Source organism: Camelus ferus, chromosome 6 (assembly GCF_009834535.1).
Source record: "Camelus ferus isolate YT-003-E chromosome 6, BCGSAC_Cfer_1.0, whole genome shotgun sequence".
NCBI lineage: Eukaryota > Metazoa > Chordata > Mammalia > Artiodactyla > Camelidae > Camelus > Camelus ferus.
In genome coordinates, this window is record NC_045701.1 from 11,596,512 (window position 1) to 11,619,935 (window position 23,424).

At 36.3% G+C, this 23,424-nt stretch overlaps 1 protein-coding gene across 2 annotated transcripts in view; it reads left to right on the forward strand.

The window, feature by feature from the left end:
* The window catches only part of PRTG (protogenin), a 120,028-nt gene extending 103,556 nt beyond the window's left edge, over window positions 1–16,472 (forward strand). Inside the window, exons 16-21 of one of the 2 annotated variants that reach the window (XM_032481129.1) lie at window positions 2,340–2,522; window positions 3,889–4,009; window positions 5,426–5,591; window positions 7,396–7,500; window positions 7,950–8,368; window positions 15,074–16,472. In XM_032481129.1, the coding sequence (XP_032337020.1) occupies window positions 2,340–2,522; window positions 3,889–4,009; window positions 5,426–5,591; window positions 7,396–7,500; window positions 7,950–8,354 (980 nt within the window). In that variant the 3' untranslated portion in view covers window positions 8,355–8,368; window positions 15,074–16,472. Of the gene's footprint in view, window positions 1–2,339; window positions 2,523–3,888; window positions 4,010–5,425; window positions 5,592–7,395; window positions 7,501–7,949 lie in introns of both variants that reach the window. The other variant, XM_032481128.1, reaches the window with a different exon arrangement.
* Window positions 16,473–23,424: the final 6,952 nt, after the last annotated feature.

A 23,424-nucleotide genomic window follows, 5' to 3' on the forward strand; every position in this document is an offset into this window, starting at 1 on the left:
AGAGAATGGACAGAAGAGAGAAGGGTGTGAGACTGCCTTCTGGGGTGTTCCTTCAACCTCAAAATCTTACCCTTTACTTTTCTGTATTAAATGAACACTCTTTTGGTAACAAATGGCTCATATTTTAATATATGTTCAGTTGGTATTTACTGAGGATCATCTTGTACAAAGTGTTACGCTAGCCACCTTAAGCTGTTCAAATGTGAAAAAGAAAATTTTCAGTCCTCCAGAAAGGGAGGTGGGGAGATCAGAAGTGAGGAAAGAGGCTTACTTTCATTGAGTCTATTCTCTTGTGTCAGACACTTGCCCATGGTAGTTTATTTAATCCTTGTTACAATTCTGTGAGGTGAGGATATGGCCCCCGTGAGGGAAGGGGAGTTCAGTGATGTGCCCCAGGTTGCAAATTACTCAGTTGGTAACACACCAGGATTTGGTCAACACTGGTCCAACACTGAGCCTGTTACACTGTCTGGTTTGTGAAACTCCTTGTCTAGCCAAAGATTCAGACACATGTAAAAGGCTGTGGACTGAAATAATCACACTGACCGGGACTGAGACAGTTTGCTGAGAGACTATAGTGACTGATCGCTTTACTGTTTGGGAACTGCTTTAAATGTGCAGAATCAGAATGTAATAGTTTGCTTTTTTTCTCTCTGTGGGAGGAAGGGGAGCATGCATGTACGTACACACACACAGCTCATCTGCTGTTAATTTTAAATTAAGTGAAAGAATTTTAATTTCAGGTGGTGATTGGCTTTGCCAAGCATTTTCTAAAATTAAATGTAAAGTATTCTATGATAAAATGGAAAGGCAATTTGTCTATTTGTGAAGAAATCAAAATGTTCTTCCTTCTAGCTAATTGTAACATGTCATAGTACATTGTTGCTTTTTATTTCACATGCCTAAGGACACATAGGAGTGGAAAGATTCTTCCTGATTCTAAATAAGGGTCAGTTTGTTTACTTAACACTTGTGACTCAAGTAGCTCACACTCTCTCCAGGCCAAGCTGAAACCAGAGCACATGAAAACAGTGTTCAGCTCCTTGCACTGCTGCTTGGTTTGGCTGCCTCCCACCATGTGACCCACAGAGGTGGCCTCTGAATCATGACCTCAGCTCTCAGATCACCCGACACTTCACTTGCGTAATGAAATATACTGTAGCAGGTGCACTAGAAGAGCCAGCCGGCTCTGGGCTGGAGGTGACAGCTACAAGCTATTCTAAGTGCTCTGAAACGACTGTTAAGGATGCCCTGCGTCAGGAAGAAATGAGAAGAAATCACCGCAGGGAAGCTCAGTTTCTCTGTGAACATCCACCCACAGATGCAGTGCAGGGACAACTTCCTGGCTGAATTTCTGTTACACGTGCTTTCTTAACATTAGGACTAGCTACTAAGGTGTGAGTCCCTTTTGTAAGAAAAACACTTCAGTGCCATGGTGGAACGAGTACAGAAAGACCCCTCGAGAAATAGCAGTGCCCAAATGTGACTCCTTAGCAGTCATGCCATCAGAGAAGATACCTTTCAATACCAAATATCTATCAATTGAAATGACGGTGACTTTTAGAGAGAAGTAGACGCCAGCCAGATTGCTGGTGCTAATTTTAATAGTCAATCTGAGATCTAGATTTTTAGCATTCTGAGGTTCCGACACAACTCTGGCATTTTCTTGCCTGTTTACATCCAAGAACTCTTAGATAATGATTAGGAGGTTGAAAAATACATTCATACTTTCAGAAGTAATTGTGTTGTTTGTAATTTGTCTATCACAATTACCATAAGTAGTTTAAACATTCCTAAAAGAAAAAAAAAAGACTTTCACATTGGATTTTTAAAATCTAATTACAATTGTTGAATCTGAGTTCATTATGTCCTTTTCTCTTTACCTATGTTTGAAATATTCCAAAATAAAATGTTTTCAATGCTGTTTGTATCCATACCTATATAAAGAGTGAAACATTATATATATGTTTATAATTTTTTGGTTAAAAAAAAATCCAAACAAAAATACATGCTGCTTTTACAAGCTACTCTTAATACAAAATTACAAGGAAGAATTATATATTTATAGGGGCAGTGTGCATGGTGCAATGTTAAATTAAAATTTTAGGATATAAGAATGGTTGTGGTAAATATGTACTCATACGTGTATTGTACACACACAAATACACCAAAATGTTAACAATAGGAAATTGTCATTTTATTCATACTTATCTTTATTTTACAAACATTTTACAATAAATGTATTACTTTTATAATCATAAAAATAAGACCATGTTTGTGTGATTGAAAGAATGAATAAAAGATAAAGTTTGCTTAATTTGTAATTGATATATTTATAGGGGCAATAACCATGGCTTTGCTAGAAAACCTGGTGGCAGGAAATATATACATTGTCAAGATATCTGCATCCAATGAGGTGGGAGAAGGACCCTTTTCAAACTCTGTGGAGCTAGCAGTGCTTCCAAAGGAAACCCCAGAATCAAATCAGAGGCCCAAGCGTTTAGATCCTGCTGATGCCAAAGGTCGGTATGCTGCCGTTAGTCACTGATATTCCTCAGGAAAAGAAAGTACACGTGCTGTTTTCCAGCTCCCCATGCTTTGTTTCCACTCCTACCATGGCCATGTCTACACCTGGTCTCGGCTCCTTGAATTGTTGCTGGTGAGGTTCTGGTGCTGTGGAGCTGCATGGCTCGCTCTGCACTCCTAGGAGACAGGCTTCAGCTCAGAATTAACTGCAGTTTTCAGACCACTGTGTCCCAGTCTTCTCTTCCCAGCTGTGCAGCCACCAAGACAGAGGAGCCACACCACCCGTGAACTGGTGGGAGTAGGCGTCCTGGGAGGTTTCGTGGAAATAAATAGCAGTGGTAGTTGTGGTGTTCAAGCTAAGGAGAACATGGTTTTCATTAAGTGTTCACCACAAAAGAAAAAAAGAAAAGAAAAAAGAAAGCTTTTCCAGAGAGAAAGTTGTTTCTCTTCAGAAAGCAATTGGAAAAAATACCTTTAACGAGCCACTCTCACTCCACTCAGGGTATCGTCCTTCTGTTCTCAAGAAACTGGAGGTCCCCTATGATACAGGACTAGATGCCTCCTTTTCCTCCTCTGGGGGAGGTGGCCTGTGTGGGGATGAGGGTGTGACGGGGACAGCTTTAAAGGGAGGAGATGCCAGCTGAACTCAGGATGGGATTAAGGGCTCTTAATTCCCCAGAGAATAGTCATTCAGTATCGTGTGTTTGAAGGGGGGCAGTGAGGGTAGAACTGGGAAGGAGGGAGAGAAACAGAAAACGGCAGGACAGTCGGATTTAAGCACAGGAAGGAGGTAGCCACAGTAGATACAGTGTCATCAGGGGAAGCTGAGAGCAATACGTTGCTAGTCAAAGTGTCAAGGGACCAGCAGTGTGAATTATCACCTGAGAGCTTACTAGATGTGCAGAATCAGGGGCCCAGATGTAGCAAATCCTCTAGTGACTCTTATGCACATTAAAGGTTGAGAAGCACTGCTATGTAAATGAAAATACATAAACGGAAAACTAATCTGCAGTTACAGATCTACTTTTAGGGTAATATGCCAGGAAAGCTATCCTTTGGTCCATCAGTGAACATCTGTGCTTTGCACCTTTTAGCCTTATACATTGTGAACTGATGTTCATGTTTGACATAGTAATATAATATCTAGAACTCATATTTAGAGCCTTCGATATGAGAAGATAAACCAATTTTAAGATTACTGATCAAAGAGTAATCTGTCTTTTCTGCTTAGACACGGATACTGTCAAAAGGTTTCCTATAAGAGGAAGAAAAATTATTGAAAAGCTAATACCTGAGAATTATGATAAAATGGAATCTTTTATTTTTCTGACTGACTCTGAGTATATATGTTTCCCCTTCTAGTTTATTCAGGCTATTACCATCTGGACCAAAAATCAATGACCGGCATTGCTGTGGGTGTCGGCATAGCCTTGACCTGCATCCTCATCTGTGTTCTCATCCTCATATACCGGAGTAAAGCCAGGTGTGTTTCCACTGCTAGAGATGCTGCAATGGTTAAAAGAAAAAGAAATTTAAATTACAGAAACTACAGGAGCAAATTGAAATCAGGCGCCTTTTAGAGTGCTTGATTTCAATTTAAAATGAACGTATTATTACTTGAGTTCTTAGAGCTGTAGAGATGTGCTCACTTTGGAAGGGATTATTCTGTTGCCATTTGAAAAAAATTACTGCGCCAGCAACATATTCTTAAATGAGGACCTAGTTTTCCTCATTTCCATGGTATTTTGAGAATCACAAAGTATATCCTTTGACTTTTTTTTTCTCTTTGAAAAAAATGGCACACTTAATCTGATGTATCTGCTGTTTGAGAGGATTCCTTACTGTCTGGAATGTTTTCATATTTAAGTAGCCTGAAATGCCTGAGTCACTTGAGAGCTCTACCCTCACCACCGCAAGACACATGGTTGGGATTCTCCAGACAGGGGTTAAAACAAAAGTAATAACTAGGGATTAGTTCTCTGTAAACTCTTGTCAGGCAGTTTCACCTGCGGTTTGACTTCAGCTGAATTCTCAGCATTCAGTGAACTTGCCTGTTTCTAACCTTTTATATTTTGGCTTTTGCTTTCACTTATTTTCTTAAGGTTTTTACTAAATTTAAAAAACAAAGTCAAATACACATCATTTTTAGGTAATGTTCATCAATAGACTCTCTCCATTAGCATAGGTTTTTCAGAGTTTATTCTATATGTGTTTGGTACTTGTACCTAGAAACATACTCAGAAAACATATTTTGTTAATGAAAGAGTTCTAACATTTTTTATATATGAAACTGGCTTAGTTTTACTGATGCCCAAATCTTGCAGAAGTACCATTGTAAATTTGTCATCATTAATTGTTACGTTACTGTGACAATCTTCAGACCTGCAGGAGAACATGTAAATTTAAAAAGATACCATTTCTGCATAAATTATAATCAACAGTAATCAATAATAGTACTTTATAAATATTAAGGTTTTTACTAAGTGTTTGTAAAAAGTAATTTTATATAAACAGAGATTGGGGCAAAAAAACATAAAGAAGTTTTCTCAAGTCTTAAAAGTTTGCAGCACTGTGTTGGAGTTAAAATCTAGTACTCAGTATAGTGCAGGGAACTATATTCAATATCTTTTAATAACCTATAATGGAAAAGAATCTGAATAAGAATATATATATATCTGAATCACTTTGCTGTACACCTAAAACTAACACAATACTATAAATGAACTGTACCTCAATTTTAAAAAAATCTAGTACTCAGTTCCTAAAGGTGTTTGAGAAACAAGCATTAAGGAAGTCCATTGTTTGCGAAGTTGTGAGTTTTGCAAATTTCACCAAATTTGGTACATTTGCTTCTATCTTCTCTGGACTTAGACGATTTTGTTTTCTTGCATTATTTCAGGAAATCATCTGCCTCCAAGACAGCACAGAATGGAGCTCAACAGTTATCTCGTACCGGTGCCTCCCTCACCAGCGGAAATGAAATGGGAAAGAACCTGGAAGGAGTGGTAGAAAATGAAGAGTCCTTAATGCCAATGATCATGCCGAACAGCTTCATAGACGCCAAGGTACTTTCGGCTGTCGAACTCCGTGCTGCGTGCTCCTTCCCACTCTTCATCTTCCCTGTATGCGTAAAATCTTCTTACCAAAAAATGATATGTTGAATTTCTTACATCCATACTCCATGTAACGAAATGGGAAACCATTTCACCGAGGTCCTTCCTAGCATAAAATGGGGAGAAGAAGATAGGGATAGGTAAAAGAATAAAAGATGAAAGAGATAAAGAAAAAAATGAAAAAGTAGCATAAATTCACTTAGATGGGATTATGTGGAGCTGAGATCTCTTAAATAAGGACACAAAGGTCATTAGTCCATATTGACTATAATTGGGGCTGTCCTCTATATATTAGATGGATAAATTTTTATTAATCAATTATATACTTTAGTTGATTTTCGAACTGAAGGGAGCATCAGAACATTCCAGATATGAATGACATATTTTTAAAATAAGGAGTATCTAAATGGGCATCTCGAGATCCTTCCCTTTATGGCCTTAGGAAGTTGGACATAGTAAAGAGATGCCAGTGGAGGAGGTTACTTCATGTCCTTCCCGCTATATGTAATAATAGTACAGTGATAAGCATTGTGAACACCAACTGAAAATTATTTTTAGTCACCTTGCAACATTGGATAGCATGCATTATTATAATGGCTCTCATAACCAATGTGCTGTAAATCAGGTATCCACAACCCTGCAGCCTATTTTTATATGGCCATCCCTGAGCTACGTATGTTTTTTATATTTTTTAAAGGGTATTTTGGGGGAAAATAAAAAGGAGAAAGAAGAGAAAAATGCAACAGAGGCCATATGTAGTCTGCAGCATATAATATTTACTATCTGCCCCTTTACAGAAAAAACTTGCCAAATCCTGGTATAAATTCTTCTTCCCCAAAATATAGAATACCAAAAATATAACAAAATTTCAGGTAGTTTTCATATTAAATTTTACACAATTATATTCAACATATGTAATTTACTTGTATCTAGCACAGTGCTATATACTGTGTATATCTGGATAAATAATAATGAATTGATTTTTGCTACTCTTGTCTTCTGTATTTTTTGTTTGCAGCTTTATTTAGCTTTTATTTTCTGATGCAAATGCAAGCCATTTAATTTATTTCAAATTAATCTAGAACATTAGAACCTAAAACTTTTAAATAAGCACAAAAGGCACTAGAATACACTGTTATTCTGTTATTAAGCACTTGGAACTAGACATGGGAAAGGACTAAGGAGACACGCAGTGGGGAGGAAGACGTGGGAAAAAAGAGGGAGCATCTGCATTCCCATGAAAGGAGGCAGAGCAGAGTGGAGGCCTGAAGTGAGGTGGAGAAGCCAGCTTGGAGGACAGGTCTCTGAATTCCCGTGGGTCAGCTTAAGAATTGATCCCCCGTCTACTACTGTTTTGTCGAGCACATGAGGGTCCATTTTTCTCTTCCCAAATCCTTTTCAAATTTTTCAAACATGTGGAAAGGTTGAAAAAATATAATGAGTGCACAAATAATCATCAGTATCTTGTCATTTCTCTCTCTCTCTCTTTGTATTTTTGTTTGCCCTGTCATTTGAGAAGTTTTGGAATCATTACACTTCACCCCACATACTTCAGCATATATATCTCTCAGAAATAAACCAATTTTATCTGTTTGATCACTTACAAATATCCTGTATTTGCTGTGTGCTGCTTGTGTAAAAAAAGAAATAATAATGTCTATAATCATTTTTTTCTTTCAACATGTAAAAATGTTGTGTACTACTTGTAATAAACTGAAATCTATAATATGCACATTTTTCCCTTTTATATCTCCAGGGAGGAACTGACCTGATAATTAATAGCTATGGTCCTATTATTAAAAGCAACCCTAAGAAAAAATGGTTTTTTTTCCAAGATTCTAAGAAGATAAAAGCTGAGCAGGTAACTCACCTACCTGAATGGAAAAATCTTTGGCCACCCATGGTATATGAAATGATAATTTTAAAAAGAGGAAAATGAAAATGAAGGCTTTTAACTTCTGTGTTCTTTCTGGATGTAATTTTATGAATTTGGGACATGACTCTATGGAAAGCCATGGGGAATGATCACTGAAATGACAGCTGGAATAGGAATCAGAGCTGTGGTTCTCAGTGGGGACTGGGGGGCAATGGAGAAAGGGGTGGGGCACATCACTTGCCCCAGTAATTCTGATGTGCTCCCACTCCTTGCGGAACCACTGGCCCAGACAGTTCCTTCATGCTGACCTTTCTTTCACCCAGGTAACTTGAACAGTTTGCTATCTCAGAATACACTGAATCTGTAAAACCAGGTTTATTATTTTTTAAGAGTGCTCTGTTATGGCTGATGGTGTTTTATGTGTTTTTGCCTAGCCTCAAAGAAGATTTACTCAAGCAGTCTGCTTTTACCAGCCAGGCACCACGGTACTAATCAGTGATGAAGACTCCCCCAGCTCCCCAGGTCAGACAGCCAGCTTCCCAAGACCCTTTGGTGGTGCGACTGATACTGAGCAGTCAGCAAATAGTGAAGGCAGCCACGAAACTGGGGATTCCGGAAGGTTCTCCCACGAATCCAATGATGAAATACACCTGTCCTCAGTTATAAGTACCACGCCCTTGATCCCCAGTTCCTTCACTGGCAGTGATTCAGGTGGGGAGCCCTCGATGAGGAAGTGTGAAGACCCTGCAGTGCCGTCAGATGCCGAGCAAACTCCCCCTTCAGTGCCGCAGCCACCACCTGCCATGCTCTGCTTTGATAAAAAGGATTTTCCAATCTAGACAGCCATGTCCAGGTATTCTCGCCTTTAAGTCTGTTCGAAGGACAATGAACAGGGAGCCAAAGCCTTTTGTGAAAATCTTGATGTCTTTTTGGGTATTTCACCTTTTTTGAATGTGTTTTGTTTTTTATCTTTAAGCTCACATATTTTGAATGTTTCATTGTCAGCAATGTGAAAAGACAGTCAAGATACTTGACTGGATTATAAAATATATCACTGGAGCAAAGGGATGACTTTTGAAAGCCCCTTTGCTGACTATCTACCTCAGTTTGCCAAGTGGCAAACTCAGAAGATAACTTTGTTACCTCGTTTGTTGTGATAGTTGATCTCAGCTATGTAACCAATGATACTTCCTAGTAGCATTTTGTTTTCATTGCTGTACGTGTAATGTGTGTGATCAAAGGAGTCATATAGGTGGATGAGTAAGAATGTTTATCTGAAGCTCTGATTTAAAAACAACAACAACAACAACAACAACAACAACAACAAGAAACTATGATACCTACACGATTTAGATAATTTAGCACCTCTGGCTGTGCGGACTGAAACCACTGAGAAGAGAAAAGTTGGGACTGTTGATTTTACTGAATGACGAAAACAAAAAGTCTATCTCTTTTGAGAACAGAACTGTTCAGTAGCGTACAGGGAATGCTGTTGCTTCAAGGGCCTTTACACAGTGGGCATGAGAGCCTGAATGCTTTCTCTGCTGTAACCCAGACCTCAGCCTGTCTTGAAGCTGTGCCTTTCTACCTGCCCCTTTGCCTGACAGTTGGCCAAAGGCTGCACTGTCTAGTTTGCAAAGCATCCTCAACCTTTCCAGAATTAGCTGCAAAACTCCTTGCAGGAAACAGATTTTTAAAGAGAATAGGTTAGGGCTTTTTTTTTCCCCTTAAATCTCAGCTTGGCTTAAAGGGGTAAAGAAATTTCATAAAATATTAAGAATGAAGATAAATGCAACAGTAGACAGTAAAATAAACTTGAGGTTGTCATGGTAACAGTGCCTTTCATTATATATTATGAAGTTCTTTGCCTTATACTTTTTTAATATTCATGAAGTTTTTCAGGACAAGAGTACAAAAAGTTGCCTTAAGAATTTCTTGGATTTTTATCAATAACTTTTTATGTACAGAATTTTATCAAAGCATTTTGGTTTATTTTTTGTGCAGGTTTTGTTTAGGGATAAGTATTCAGAGCTCCACCAGCTTGCTTGTGTTTTCTTGAATTCTTAAGAGAATTTGGTACTCTGTTTAATCTTCCTTCAGCATCAGTGCTGTGAACAAGCAGTGCTAACTCCAGGAGTGAGTTAACTCTCTTGCTGGTTTGAAATCAGCAAACTGTTTACTTAGCCACATAGATAGGCTTTCTCTCAGTCATGAGACCGTTAACTACTCGGTGCCCAGCAGTGGGAGAGGATAAAGAAACACATGGTGTATAGAGAGGGGGCCCTCATATTTTTTAAAAGTATTTCTTCAAATTATCTAGAAATGACTTTTGAGCCTTGAGCCTCGTTTTGGAAGGAATCATAATGGATCTTCCCCTTGAAACCTTTTGTTTATAGAGGAGGGGTCATGTTAAATGATGTTCTTAAAAAAAAAAAAATTACTGGGTAACGGTCCCACCTCTGTCACTTTCTATCCCAATGTCTGATGATACAACATTTTTTGGTTGTTTTTTAATCCGTAGTTTTGTGCCAAACTGGATGTGTTCAGAAGCAGACCAACATTAAGTGCCAGCAAACACTTCCAAACTGAATTCCAAGTCCCCCATTTTGTTATCTAAAAATGGGCTTCATGGCGAAACAAAAAAGCAGAGCTTTAGGTGAACAATCTGAGGCAAGGGAAAATGCTGCTCCTGCCTTTATAGCTCCTGTTTTATACTACCTCCTTGTAAAGTTATTCTAGTGTTATTTTTTTTTCCTGTACTCAGGGAATGTTTTGTTACTTTTGAGCTGCCTCATGGAAGCATGGGCAAATTGACAGGGTATGGCGTTTTTTGGGTTCTTAAGTAGAAGTATGAGGGGCCAATGTTTATCAGTGTCTAAATTTAAGGAGTACAATGAGTTGGTTTTATTATTTTAAACTTTTGTTAAAAGGCAAACAAAATCTAAACTTGAAACCTTGTCCATCGTGATTATGGGAGATATGTCTAGGACTCTATGAATTTGAATCGTTTTAAAAGCCTAAACTGATGATCTGAAGTCCTTGAAGAGAGTATTTTGTTTGTTTTGTTTTTGATAAATAGGCCCATAGGAATTGTAGATCTTTAGGCTGTAACTATTTGCTAATTATTTACCAGTACATTTTTTACTCTTTCACCTTTTCACTTTGTTCTTATACAAGATTTTTTCATCGTAATCCTGTTACCAAAGAATTTTCAGTAGAAAGTGGAAATGTGACTATGATTTCCCCCCAAATTGAATTCACTAGAAACATCTATAGGTATAAAGCTTATACAAGTAGTTACTAACCCAGAATGATAGGGTTTATATTGATTGTTGTAGTTAAATAGACTAGTAATTTTAACTACCTTATTGTTACCAGAGCATTTAAAATAAGTTCTTCACCAGCAGATAGTTCCATAGAATTTCAGATTTTTTTTTTTCTTCAGCAAGTAGATCTTCAGCTATACAGTATTAAAGTATTTTGAAATTGTTGAAACTACTTGCTGCAGAGAAAAAAAATCTTTTCACCAAAGATAAATATTTTGGTCTCATTGAAGTAAGATATTTAATGTACACCAAAGACTTCTTTTTACTTGGCCAAAGCTAGCTTCTTTGAAGTCTTAAGTATGAAATTGTAACTAAAATGTGAAGATTCTCATTTCTCTCTCCTAGTGGTGTTATGTCATGGTATTTCACTCCAAAGGGGCTAATATGCAAATAGTAACTATTTTCTTTTCCAAAGATTTATTCTCTGTAAGTACTGATACGTGCATGTCATTTTTATGCCAAATATTACAAGATACTGCTCATCAGTATTTTCATACCAAAGACCATTAAAATATATAGGTTAGCCTGTACGTAAGTAAAGATGAGCAGATTTGAAATAAATTTATTTAGAGGCTGATAGGGAAACTAGCTTTAGTAGCAGAGATATCAAAGGGCTAAGTTTACATGATTAAAAGCAATACAATTATATTGGTATTTATCAGTGTTTTAATTCAAGTACTTTTTATCAGCAAATTTATAAAAAACCAAAGATATTTAAGGTTACCTCCTCAGAGAGGCATATTTAGTTATACATTAAACTGTTGTTTCTTGTTTTTATGTCAACCAGACTTGTCTCTCCAGAACCCAGTCTGTATACGAGTAGCATACGTAGGGACTTTCCATTAAATCTGCTGATTCAGCCACAGGATGTTTTTGCCAAATTATGTGATACTTTCCTAAGCACCTTGAGTGTGAGATGTCAACAGAAGTATCAGCAGGCTTTTCCATCGCAGAGCATTCTGGCAACCCCTGAATCAGCCTGCGTAGTCTTCCTCCTGCTTAAGCGTTACCTGGTTAACTCTGAGTGCTTTAGGCAGCCCCTTAATGAGAGGGATGTTCTCATCTCTGGGGAGCAATGGGATATACCAGGGAAACAAACCATATCACTGTTTAAGTGGGCTGTACTTTGGTAGATGTGCTCTTTAAAATTATCCATAAACTGAAATATTTTAATTGCATCAAGGTGTTTCGAACTTTAGTGGAGCCTTAGGTGAAACAAAAATCTTTTTCATGAAATCTGGAGTTTTATGTTTTGATTAACCTAAAAGTAAGGACACAGTTTTATCCACTGATTGGCTTTAAAAAAAAAAATGAGCTTTGGCACACCAGGGAAATTAGATCCTCAGTGAAATGCCTTTTATTTGCCTTCACTTCAAACAAGAGCAGTGCCACCATTGGGAACAGTGACAGTGGTTTGCATTGGTTTGTCTTGGCTTCGTTAAGGAATGTCTGCCAGGAATTTGCTCATGTTGACGACTCAGGATCCTTGTTCAGGTCCACATGAAGACAGCTTTGGAAATGATTTAGAGTGTCACAAAAAGATGGATTTGAAAGTTTTTTTTTTTTATATGCTAGAATGTGGTTCCACCTCAGAAGTGGCTGTAGTGATTCACATATATTTATATTTCATTGAATGTAAATTTTTAATGCTGAATGTAAAAAAAAAAAGTTTCAATATGTTGAGAGGGTCATGATCTGAGACTAAACATGTATTTTGTAGACTTTGTTCCTGACACATGGATAAAATTGCTTTGGTTGAATACTTATGTTTTCTATGGGCTATGAACACACAGTAGAGGGTTCTGGAGAATCAACACACACAACCAGTTGTCTAATTGTGAATTTTATTGATGTTTAGAAGAACACATACATAGAATTCTCTGTGAAGTTGATTTATGCTCAGGACATAAGATCACAGGCTAATGCAATGTGTATGTTTGCAGGCTTTAATCTTCTCAGGCATTTTCCCTTCGTAAACCTTTAAAAGTGTTTAACGTGACAGTCTTGCAGTTTTACCAGACAGATACCGTACTATTTTCTTACTGCTGCTATAATAAATTACCACAGAGTTGGCCTTAAAACAACACAAATTTATTTTCTTGTAGTTCTGTAGGTAAGAAGTCTGACACAGGTCTCAATGAGATAAAATCAAGGTTCATTTCCTTATCTTTTCTGGCGTTTAGAGCTGTAGACCCCTCCCTCTATCTTGAAAGTTGGTAACATAGCATCTCTCTGGCACCACTTCCATTACTATGTCTGTTTTTCTGACCCCGACAAGGAAGGGTTCTCCAGTGTTAAGGACTATGTGATTAGATTGGGCCCATCTGGGTGATCCAGGATACTCCCGCATCTGAAAAGTCCCTTTTGCTGTGTACAGTAACACATTCAGAGTTTAGGGATTTGGGCATGGACTTACATGGGTGGCCATTATTTTGCCTACAAATTTCTGTAGAATTCTGATCTCCATAAAATGTCTGTAGCATTACAGAAATTGTGTAAGCGTAAAACTGTGTGCCTCTAGGGGATCTTCAGAATTTCAAAAACTATGAAAACCTTGGCTTATAGCCTGTCAAATGTATACATTAAACTCTCTCTACATCACTTGCAAAAGCAATTCAGCTTTAAACTTTTTGAATACGTGCTTTGTAAATTAACATCTCAGTTCTATTGTTTAACAGGAAGTTTCCTAAATATTTGGCTCTAACTTTATAGAATTTTGTCAGAAATTTTTGAAAACTGTTCTTATGAGAGTTGAGCTTTCTCCTTTTCTCTTAAGTGATTGTGTTGTTGGGGTAGGGTTGGGGGAAAGACCTCAAACACAGGGACTCAGAGTAGATGAACAGGACTGTGCTTAAGTTTATTTTCTTTTAAAAGCATATTTGCAACATGTACCCTTTTTGACTTTTAAATCGAGTTTATTTCTTCAGCTTCACCAGCTACCAACTGTTTGGTTTTTAGTTTATAACCTCTTGAGTTTCCATTGCCCTCAGCAAGAGCTTCCACTTACTTTGTCAACATGTACAACTCCTAGGAAATTTTATCTTTCTTACCATTCTTCTTTGATTTCAATTGTCCCTTTTCCTAGAAAGCTTTAGATTCCACAGCTGTAGTTTGTTCTAATTTCTAGATCATTTTAAGTCAAGCCTTTTTTCAGATTCGAAGGATAGTTTATAATTCTACCCTAATTTTCAGACCATGATGATATTCTAAGGTTAAGAGTGCTGGTCACTTTTCAGCTACTTCTGTCTCTACTTCTTGGGAAGGGATAATGCCATTTACAGAGCATATGTGACGTGCCCAGCACATGCTTCACCTCTGCAAACTGCTTCATTCTGCAAAGCAAGTATTATCCCCATTTTAGAGATCAGAAAACAGGTTTACAGTGTCTAATTTGCCAAAGATCACAGCTAGTAAGTGGCTAGTAAGATATGAACTGGAGTTGGTCCAACTCCAGCATTTATAGAATTTCTACTGTGATGCATTTTCTCAGCAAAGAAATGATCTTTATTACCTCGGCTCATAGTGCCTTCTGCTGTGTTGAGGCAACCTGTCCACACAGGCATAGCCAACCAGTAGAGAGATGTCTGTCTTCATTACGTCTGTTTATTCACAGGAGGAATTCAGGAGGCTGGGCCAGAACTCACTCTGTCACCTCCTAACATCCCTCTTTCCTTCTTTGAAACCTTTCATTCTCTTAGCCAAAACTGTGTCTGAAGGCTGGTGCTTATGCCTAGAGTTGCATTAAATAAGGTGGGCATGGTTCTGGACTCCTTATCTATTCAAGCATTTCCTTATTAGACTAGGTGTTCAGAGTTGAATTTTATCTTTTGTAATTTTTCTCTAGTCCTCATATCCAAGTAGGCATTTATTAACTAGAAAAAGCCAGATGTGTAGCCAGTCATCCCTTCTGGCTAGATCTGAAGAGTATAGTTTTTATTGAATTCAACCTAATTAATTTAAGAGGGAGTGAAGTTGAGGGAGAATCATGTGGTAGAATAAGGTGAGTCTTTGAAGCACCTAAAGTCTAGTCCTTGACCATTTTGAGAATTTTTTGGTAGGAAAATTACTAACCTATATCTGTTCCTTTTCTTTCCATGAAATGAGGATAATTTGTTGTGTAGAATGAAGCAGTAGTATTTTGAAAACTTAAAAGTATAAATAATTAAAATCCAAAAGTCCTTTCTATGAGGCTGTGAAATATACCTTAACAGATTTTTTTTTTTTCTTTACAGGGCAGCCTTTCCAATTACATTTTGCCTGTGCTAAAATGAAAAATGTTTGAATTTCCTGTATATGCACAAAAAAAACTAACAGAAGAAAGTGGTTGATAAAAGATGTAGACTGGGATTTAAACATTCATCTTTAATGTAGGTAAATCTATAAGAGGGGGATTTGCAGTGCTTTTGAAAGTACTAAACATGAAATCATCTTACCCTAATTTAAATCTTTCATCTTTTAATATCTTAGCTTTTAAAGATTTAAGGAGGGCGTCTAACATTCCCCGAGGGGTGGACAGAAGTACATTTTTAGAATTCTTCTCTAATAGATCTACTTTTTCAAGATTATAGAGCATTTCGACATTTCTTTAAACCACTTGGAATGAATTCTATATAGGGTAACACATGCTGGCATCTAATTCTAGTTAACTCAAGTCAACTTTTAAGGCTTATTGGGAGAATTATATGAGTATTGTCTTTTTTTAGAGAAAGTAAATGTTTCCCTTCACTTTTTCTTGAACCAGCCAGTATCACTCTTAGCATCATGCATGAGATTCTGAACACCTTTCCTGATTTACTCAAGTTTCCTGTCTTGTAAGTAGTCGATGGTATGTAGACACAGTCCTAACTTACAAACTTCTTCTTTAAAAATTTATGTCACAGTAGTTTATTTTTCTATAGAACTATCTTTAAAAACAACAAAAATACTTAAAATGCTTACCTAAAACATTTTTCTCCCCATTACCACATTCTCTATATCTATTCCCTTTGCAAATGGAAATGATTAGCAGTGATTAGCAGTGTGAGCCTGTTTTAGAAATTTGCAAAGCCTGAATACACACACATTGCCTTAGCCTATCAGTAGACTAGAGGACATATATTAAGTAAGTTTGTCTGTCTGTTGCTGTTGTTGGACAAAATTATCTGTGTATGCGTGATTTTTTTTCTTTGAAGATGTGAATTAAATGAAAGTGTGGGAGCCAGTTATATTATTTCGTATTATGGGTGTTCTGGATCCTTTCACTCTGTATACCATTTTCTTGTAAGGGTAGCATTTGCAGACTAGCTAATGGACTCCAGAGCTGAGCTATTTTAATTTTATATTTGACTCAGGGGATCAGCTCTGTGAACTCCATTGCATGAAGAAAGCAAATGTTTGCCTTGATTTTGAATGTACCTTTTTAATGTCTTCTTAAAACATATTTTGCTTAATAATGTGGGTTTGTTTTCTTTTTCTAGCATTATAGTAAATATTGCCTAGTATTTCCCCCCCTCCCCAGGATAGTTTATATACTGTCCTACAGGTCATGCCAAAAATGAATAAAAGTTTAAATGCCAAAATGTTTATGAAACTGCTGTCTAAGTACTGATTGATTGCACAGTTTAAATAAAAGTTTTCCTTAGTTAAAAAAAAGAGGAAAATAAATGTTTTTTTTTACTCTTCAGTTGTCCTTTGGGTGATAGGGAATGAAAACTATCAGTTTATAGAATGATGGCTTTCATATCCTGAAATGGGATGATTACAGAGTCTACTCCATGCTGTAGGAATAGAGCCTGTTTAAGGTACCTAAGAATTGTTTTCTTCTGGCATTTACTGAATAGCAGCAAGGAAACAACAATTTCCCCATTCCAGTAGATGATTGCTTACCTCAGGAACTAAATAGTAGGTAGCCTAAAAGCTATGGGTTCATCCAGGTAGACACAGTTCTAATTCAGGTTAAAATGTTTGTATTTTAATATATAAAAAATGATAAAGCGATATTAAATGCCCTTCCTAAAAAATCTAGGAATAACAGGTAAGATGTGCCCTAAACAAGCTTTTTAAGATAGCTGAATTCTGTTTTTTTTTTTTTTTTAACCTCCCAATTTGGGTAATGAAAGGGGAACTGAAAAATAGAACAGTAACTTCTTGAAATGACATTGTGCTGACTCTGGAAGACATGAAAGAAAGAATTGAAACATAAGAGAACAAGAAACTCTATATTTAAAAAAGGGGGGAGAGTATAGCTCAAGTGATAGAGCACATGCTTGGCACGCATGAGGTGCTGGGTTCAATCCCCAGTTCCTCCTCTAAGAATAAACAAACAAACAAACCTAATTACCTCCCCCACCAAAAAAAAAAAAAAAAAAAGTGTGGCTGAGAGGCCACTTTAAAAAAAGAAGTGCATTAGAAAAAGAAAGAAATAGAATTTCCAGAAATTAAAAATATATTTATAGTCATTGAACTCTTGAAAAATCTGTTAAATGGCACATCAACTACACTGAAAGAATGTTCTAAAACTGGAAGATAGATGTGAAGAAATTATCCAGGAATGCAGCACAGTAGATAAACAGAAAGTATAAAACAGAAATAAACAGAAGATTTAACATACATTTGACAGTCATTCTAAAGTAAAAGAGTGAAGGATAAGCAATTTTCAAAGAGAATATGACTAAATAATGTATGAAATCCTCAGACTCAGGGAGCATAAACCTCAATCTAGAAATATAAAAACAAATTCACACCAAGATGTTTTAGTGAAATCACAGAACATCCAAGACAAAGATAACTTAAAGGCAGTTAGAGGGAAAAAAAAATGATAGAAATCTTCTAAGAAGATTTCTCAGTGACAAAAGAAGCAGGAAGATGGTGGGACGATACCTTCAAAACATTACAAAGAAAAATATCTCCAATATGGAGTTCTATACCTACATAGACTATAACAGAAACAAAACTGTCATTACATGCATGTGATGTGATTGCCTAAATGGAAATTTCAAGAAAAATCTATAGAAAAGCTATTGGTCCAAAGAGAAGATTTAAGCAAGATTGCTGGGTATTAAGATCAAAATACAAAGTACAGTTAAGAGTTCCCATTTGTCAGCAACAAACCCCTACAGTGTGTAATTTTAAAGAAAGGTATAATTTACCAAATCAACAATTAAGAATTAAAAGTATATCATAAAAACATGTGTAAGACTTTCACGGACAAAATTATAAAACTATTGAAGGACATGTTTGAAGAACTATTTTAAAAAGGAGAGAGCCCATGTTTATGGATAGGAATATTCACTATCTTAAACATGTCCCTACCTCCAAATAAATCAATATGTTTAAGGTAATTCAAATGAAAATCCTAATAAGGGTTTCTCATGGAAATTTCCATATGAAAAATATAATTTTGGATGTGTATCTAATCTAAATGAACAAAGCCATAAATAAATGAACAAAACATTAAAGACCTGATTTTGAAAACCACACTAGAATTGTTCAGAAGAAAAACTTTTTTTTTATGATGTCAAAATAGGCAAAGATTTCTCAAGGCACACATAACTAAAAGCAAAAACTGCAACTAAAAGATGAACGATTCAACTGCATTAAAATGTACAGCCTCTCTATGACCAAAGACAACCCAAACAAAACTAAAAGCAGACCACGTGCTGGAAGAAGCTATGTACAAATATAAACCCCAAAGGATTTGTATCCAGACATTATAAAGAATTTCAAAAAAATCAAGGACAATTCAAGCCACACAATAGAAAAATGGGCATGGATGTAAACAGGCAATTCACAGAAAAGGAAATCAAATGACTTACAAACTACTGGGTAATCAAGGAAATGCATCTAAAACAGAGATAACCCTTCAAATCCATGATGCTGACACATGCAAAAAGTCTGATGTTGTAACAACTATTGTCAAAAATAGGAAACCCTAAGGACCCTCAATCAATTCTAGTAGAAGTATAAACTGATGCAATTACTTTGAAAATCAATTTGGCCCTTTCTAGAAATTGCATTTCTGGGTACCTATTCTAGGGAAAAACATGCACAAGGAAATATACAAATTTGTCCATGGCAGAACTATTTATAATGGTGAAAATGTAGAAATAACCTATCTTTCAGGAGGACAAGTTCAATAAACTTGTTTAATTAAATGATGGTGTTATACAGCAGGTAAAAAACTACTTACACTCTGATATACCAAGATTTACTATAAAACTGCAATATGACAGTATGTTATTGGTGCAAGGACAGATGGAACAAAAGAGAGGACAGAAGAAGATTCATGTATATCGATACCCAGTTTATGCCAAAAGTGCAAGTAAATTCAATAAAATTTAAAATATAAGAATATTAAGTAGCTTTCTTTTTTATTTATTAAAAATTATCACTTGATCAAGGCAACAAGCAAATATGTAATTTTTTAATGTTCCAGTTAACAGGAGCAGCATACAAATACTAAAAGAATTTTTAAAAAGTGGAAAAGATACGCAAGACTAGTATCTGTAATTTTTATCCAACTACTAGCTACCTTCCCCACAGGGGTCTTCAACACAGAGATTCTCATAGAACTCTTTATTAGGATTCAGTTTCTCTATAAGAAACAAACAAAAAGAAAATAGCAGTGACTTGAACAAAACAGAAGTTCATCTCGTCAAGAAAACTGGAGGCGGTCAGTGCAAATCTGGTCAGAGACTCAACAGGATCAGAATGCATGATAGTCAAAAGTGTCTGCTGGAGCCACGTTGTTATATTCACATTCTATTCCACCAACGTAAAGGAAAGAAGGGAATGGCTCCTACTTTAAGGATACTTACATCCCATTGCACAGAACTTAGTCATGCATATACGTTTCTGCAAGAAAGCCTGGAAAATGCAGTCTTCATTCTGAGCAGCCATTTCCCTGCATCACACCCCTCAAACACAGAGTTCTGTTACTGAGAAAGGAAGGGAGAAAGGCAGGTAAGGATGGAGAGGAAGGGAGGTTACATGGAGACAACTTGCAGTCTCTGTCACATCCTCAAACCACTGCAAATCATGTAATGAGAGAGACTGTTGATAGTAGGATAAATACTGTGGATGTGGATGGGATTGAGGCAGAAAAAAATGGTTGAGAACCACTGACCTAGAGGAAGAGGAAAATAAGAACAACTTACTGAAGGAGATATAAATCAATTCAACTTTTTATAGGGCAACTTCACAAGAAAATAAAAAAGTGTACAGATAAGACTTGTGTACAAGGACGTTGACTAATGTTTGTAATATAAAAAATAGGAACATTCTAAGTGTCCTGTCAATAGAGATTGAAAAACTAAATGACAGTACATCCATATAATGGTATATTACGGTGCCATGAAAAGGAATATGGCAGATCTTTATTCCTTGCTGGGTAAACAAACCTCTGAAATATAATCAAGTTTATACAAGTATGTATAATTTGATTCTATTTAAAAAATAGAGTCTAAATATAATATCAAGCATCTATATAGCACTGAGCTACTATCCTAAGCACTTTATGTCCAGTAATTCATTTAATCTTCACAATAGCCCTATGAACTGAAGCTATTGTCCCTATTTTGCAGATGAAGACACTGAGGCACAGAAAGGTCAAGGAATTTTCCCAGGCTTACGCAACTAATAAGCCTTGAAGCAGTTCTTGAAGTCAGGCAGCCTAGATCCAGGTATCTGAATACTTAACCAGTATACATACTGATTCTTTTCTACATATATTTACACATATATTCATATTCAGATCAATATAAACTAAAGGAAATCAGTAATTAGGAAGATTTAACCTTTTGTTCTATTTGGCCTTCCCTGACTTCCTCCAATCTGACCCCTCTCCTTCTCACCCTTCCGTCACCTCCAGTTGCCTCCAGCTCAGCCTTTTGAGAAATATCTACTAATTTTTGTGTAAGGTATAAATTGATTATAAAGCTGTTAGAGCTAGGTAATATATTTGTAATGGATAACTCTTCAAAACCAACACAGTCTTAAAATCCAAAAGCACAGTAGAGAGACAGCAAAATAATAGTGGAGCAACAATTGGTGAGGTCGACATGTTGGGAAAAGAGAGCCTGACTAAAATTCACTCCAATGAATGACCAAATACTCTCCAACTGTCCATATATGTATACATGAATGCGTATGGTTGTAATCTGTATGCATTACTAATACAATTTTGAAATTAGAAATGAAAACCTTGCTTTCACCTTTTGCTTTTTTGTAACAAAAGTCATAATTAAAATGGGAACTCTGGGAGCTAGAGTTCTCACTTTAGGAGAAGAAAGAAAGAGGGAAGGGGTAAAGGCAGAAAAAAAATGTGAAATTGGTCTGAAATTAGAGGTATTCATGTATATTGGTATAAATTCATGATTTAATATACTAAGTTGAACTATATGAAATTGAATCCCCCCCACCAAATCTATAAGCAGTGACACTTCAGTTGAGATGAACACACCAAGCACTCAGAGTTTGTTTTCTGAATGTTATTTCCCATTAAAAGGAAACAGGGCTCCTTGTGGGAAATTGCTAATCCCAGGGCTGGAGCAGAGACAGTTAATTTTGGATCCTGGAACATCTTGTTGTGTCAGAAAGTAAGGAATTTCTAAAAGAATTATGGGATGTGTTCAAAAGATGACAGGTGTCACCCAGAAGGGCTCTTACTAGCTAAATCTGGGCAAATTGAGTATTAAAATGAATAATGAATACTACTATAACCTTTTGAATAAAATGAGTTTATTCCAACAGAAAAGAAAAAAAGAAGAGAGGGAGAGATGTGAAAAAGGAGAAAGGCAAGTTCTTTCTTACACTAGAACGCCAAATTAGAAATGTAGAGGAATGACAGAGTTAGAAGTGACCATTTTGTAACTATGATAACAATAACTGATTCAGATAGGATTCATCAAGGAATGCAAAAACTAGCAGGTGAAAAGTTTGATGAAGAAAGGGATATTTATATAGTCTCAAGCAATTATCCCAGAGAGTACTTACTAACTCTACAGTGATGATATCTTTATAGTGGAGAAATTTATTGGGCCCCATGTTAAGCAAGTAATCAAAGTTAACAACACCAATAATAAAGCAAACTGGTATCAAGGGCCTCCTGATGTGATGCTCTGAACAGGACACAGCCTCACACAGCCATTATTCCTGCCAGGAATTCAATAATCTTAATCTAATTCTGGAAAAAAAAATCAGACAAGTCCAAACTGAGCATCATTGCACAAAAAAGTTGGCCCTGCACTCTGATAACATCAGCACCTTGGAAGACAAGGGGAGAATGAGGCACTGTTCCAGACTGAGGAAACCAAAGGACATGATAGTTAAATGCAATCTGGATCTTCGATCAGAGGTAAAAAACAGATATAAATGACATTATTGGGAATAATGATGAAACTTAAATATGGAAAGTATATTATATAATAGCATTTTATCCATGTTAAATTTTCTTAATCTGATCATTGTTTTATGATTATGTAAGAAACTATCCCATTCTTAGGAAATACTTTCTGAAGTTTTGGGGTTAGAGGGGCACAGTGGTCCAGAAAATAATGTTCAGCTTTAAATAATGGTGATGCTTGCACAACTCTGTGAATATACTAGTATGTACTAAAAAGTGAATATACTCTACACTGAATTGTACACATTTAAATGATGAATTTTATAATATATAATATCTCCATGCAAAATGTGAATGTACAAAAAAATGGAGGGACTCAAAGGAATGTTACTGTGCACAGTGGTCATTATCTTGCCTCCCCCTTTTCTGATCTTTCCCTCCCAACACATATACAAACTAAAAAGGCTTAAAATTGGCACATTTTCTGTCGCTTAAAAGAGATTTCACAAAATGCCAATTGTTCCATATTTACAGTTTGTTGTTTTAACACCCAGATTTGTCATGTTTCTTAGGTAGTCCTGCCTTGCTGTGTTTCATTCACAAATATGCACATATCTTGCTCATTCCCACATGCTTTTAAAAAATTTCTCAAGCACCCACAGTGTTGCAGTCTGCCTATGTTGGCAGTATTTATATCCTGGAAAAAAGCTGCCTCTTTTTCCCATTGCTGTAAGAAACAGAGCAAAACAAGGCAAAACTCCCGCATTACTTTGCCATATTGGTTTATCAGCTGTCGCCTAAGAATTATGTGACTCACTGTGTCTTTAGACTCAAAGATCAAACATAGGTGCCCCACTGGAGGCACCTTACTTAACCATGAATGTTTTAACCATACTGCCCCAGGAAAGATACCATGAGCCTTCTTATGATGGTTATGTTAAATGTGAGTCTGTGGTTATTGATTGCAAAAGGGTATGTCAAGTTCATATGACAATCAATGATCAAGATGGAGAGCTGCATAGATGCCTGTCCCTTTCTTAGCTTGCAAGCCTCCTTAATGTTTTAAAAGAACAACAAATGCCCTAGTAATCATTTTCTTTGTTATTTTTCAATAATAGTTATCCAGTAGGAATACTTAGTTCTGAGTCTTACTCTGAAATAATATATATTTCAGAATGTATTAGTCTAAACTGTCTGAAATTAGGCTAAAAGAATCTGTTACTTACTTGGCCACCTTGAACATAAATAGTTAAGATATCTTTT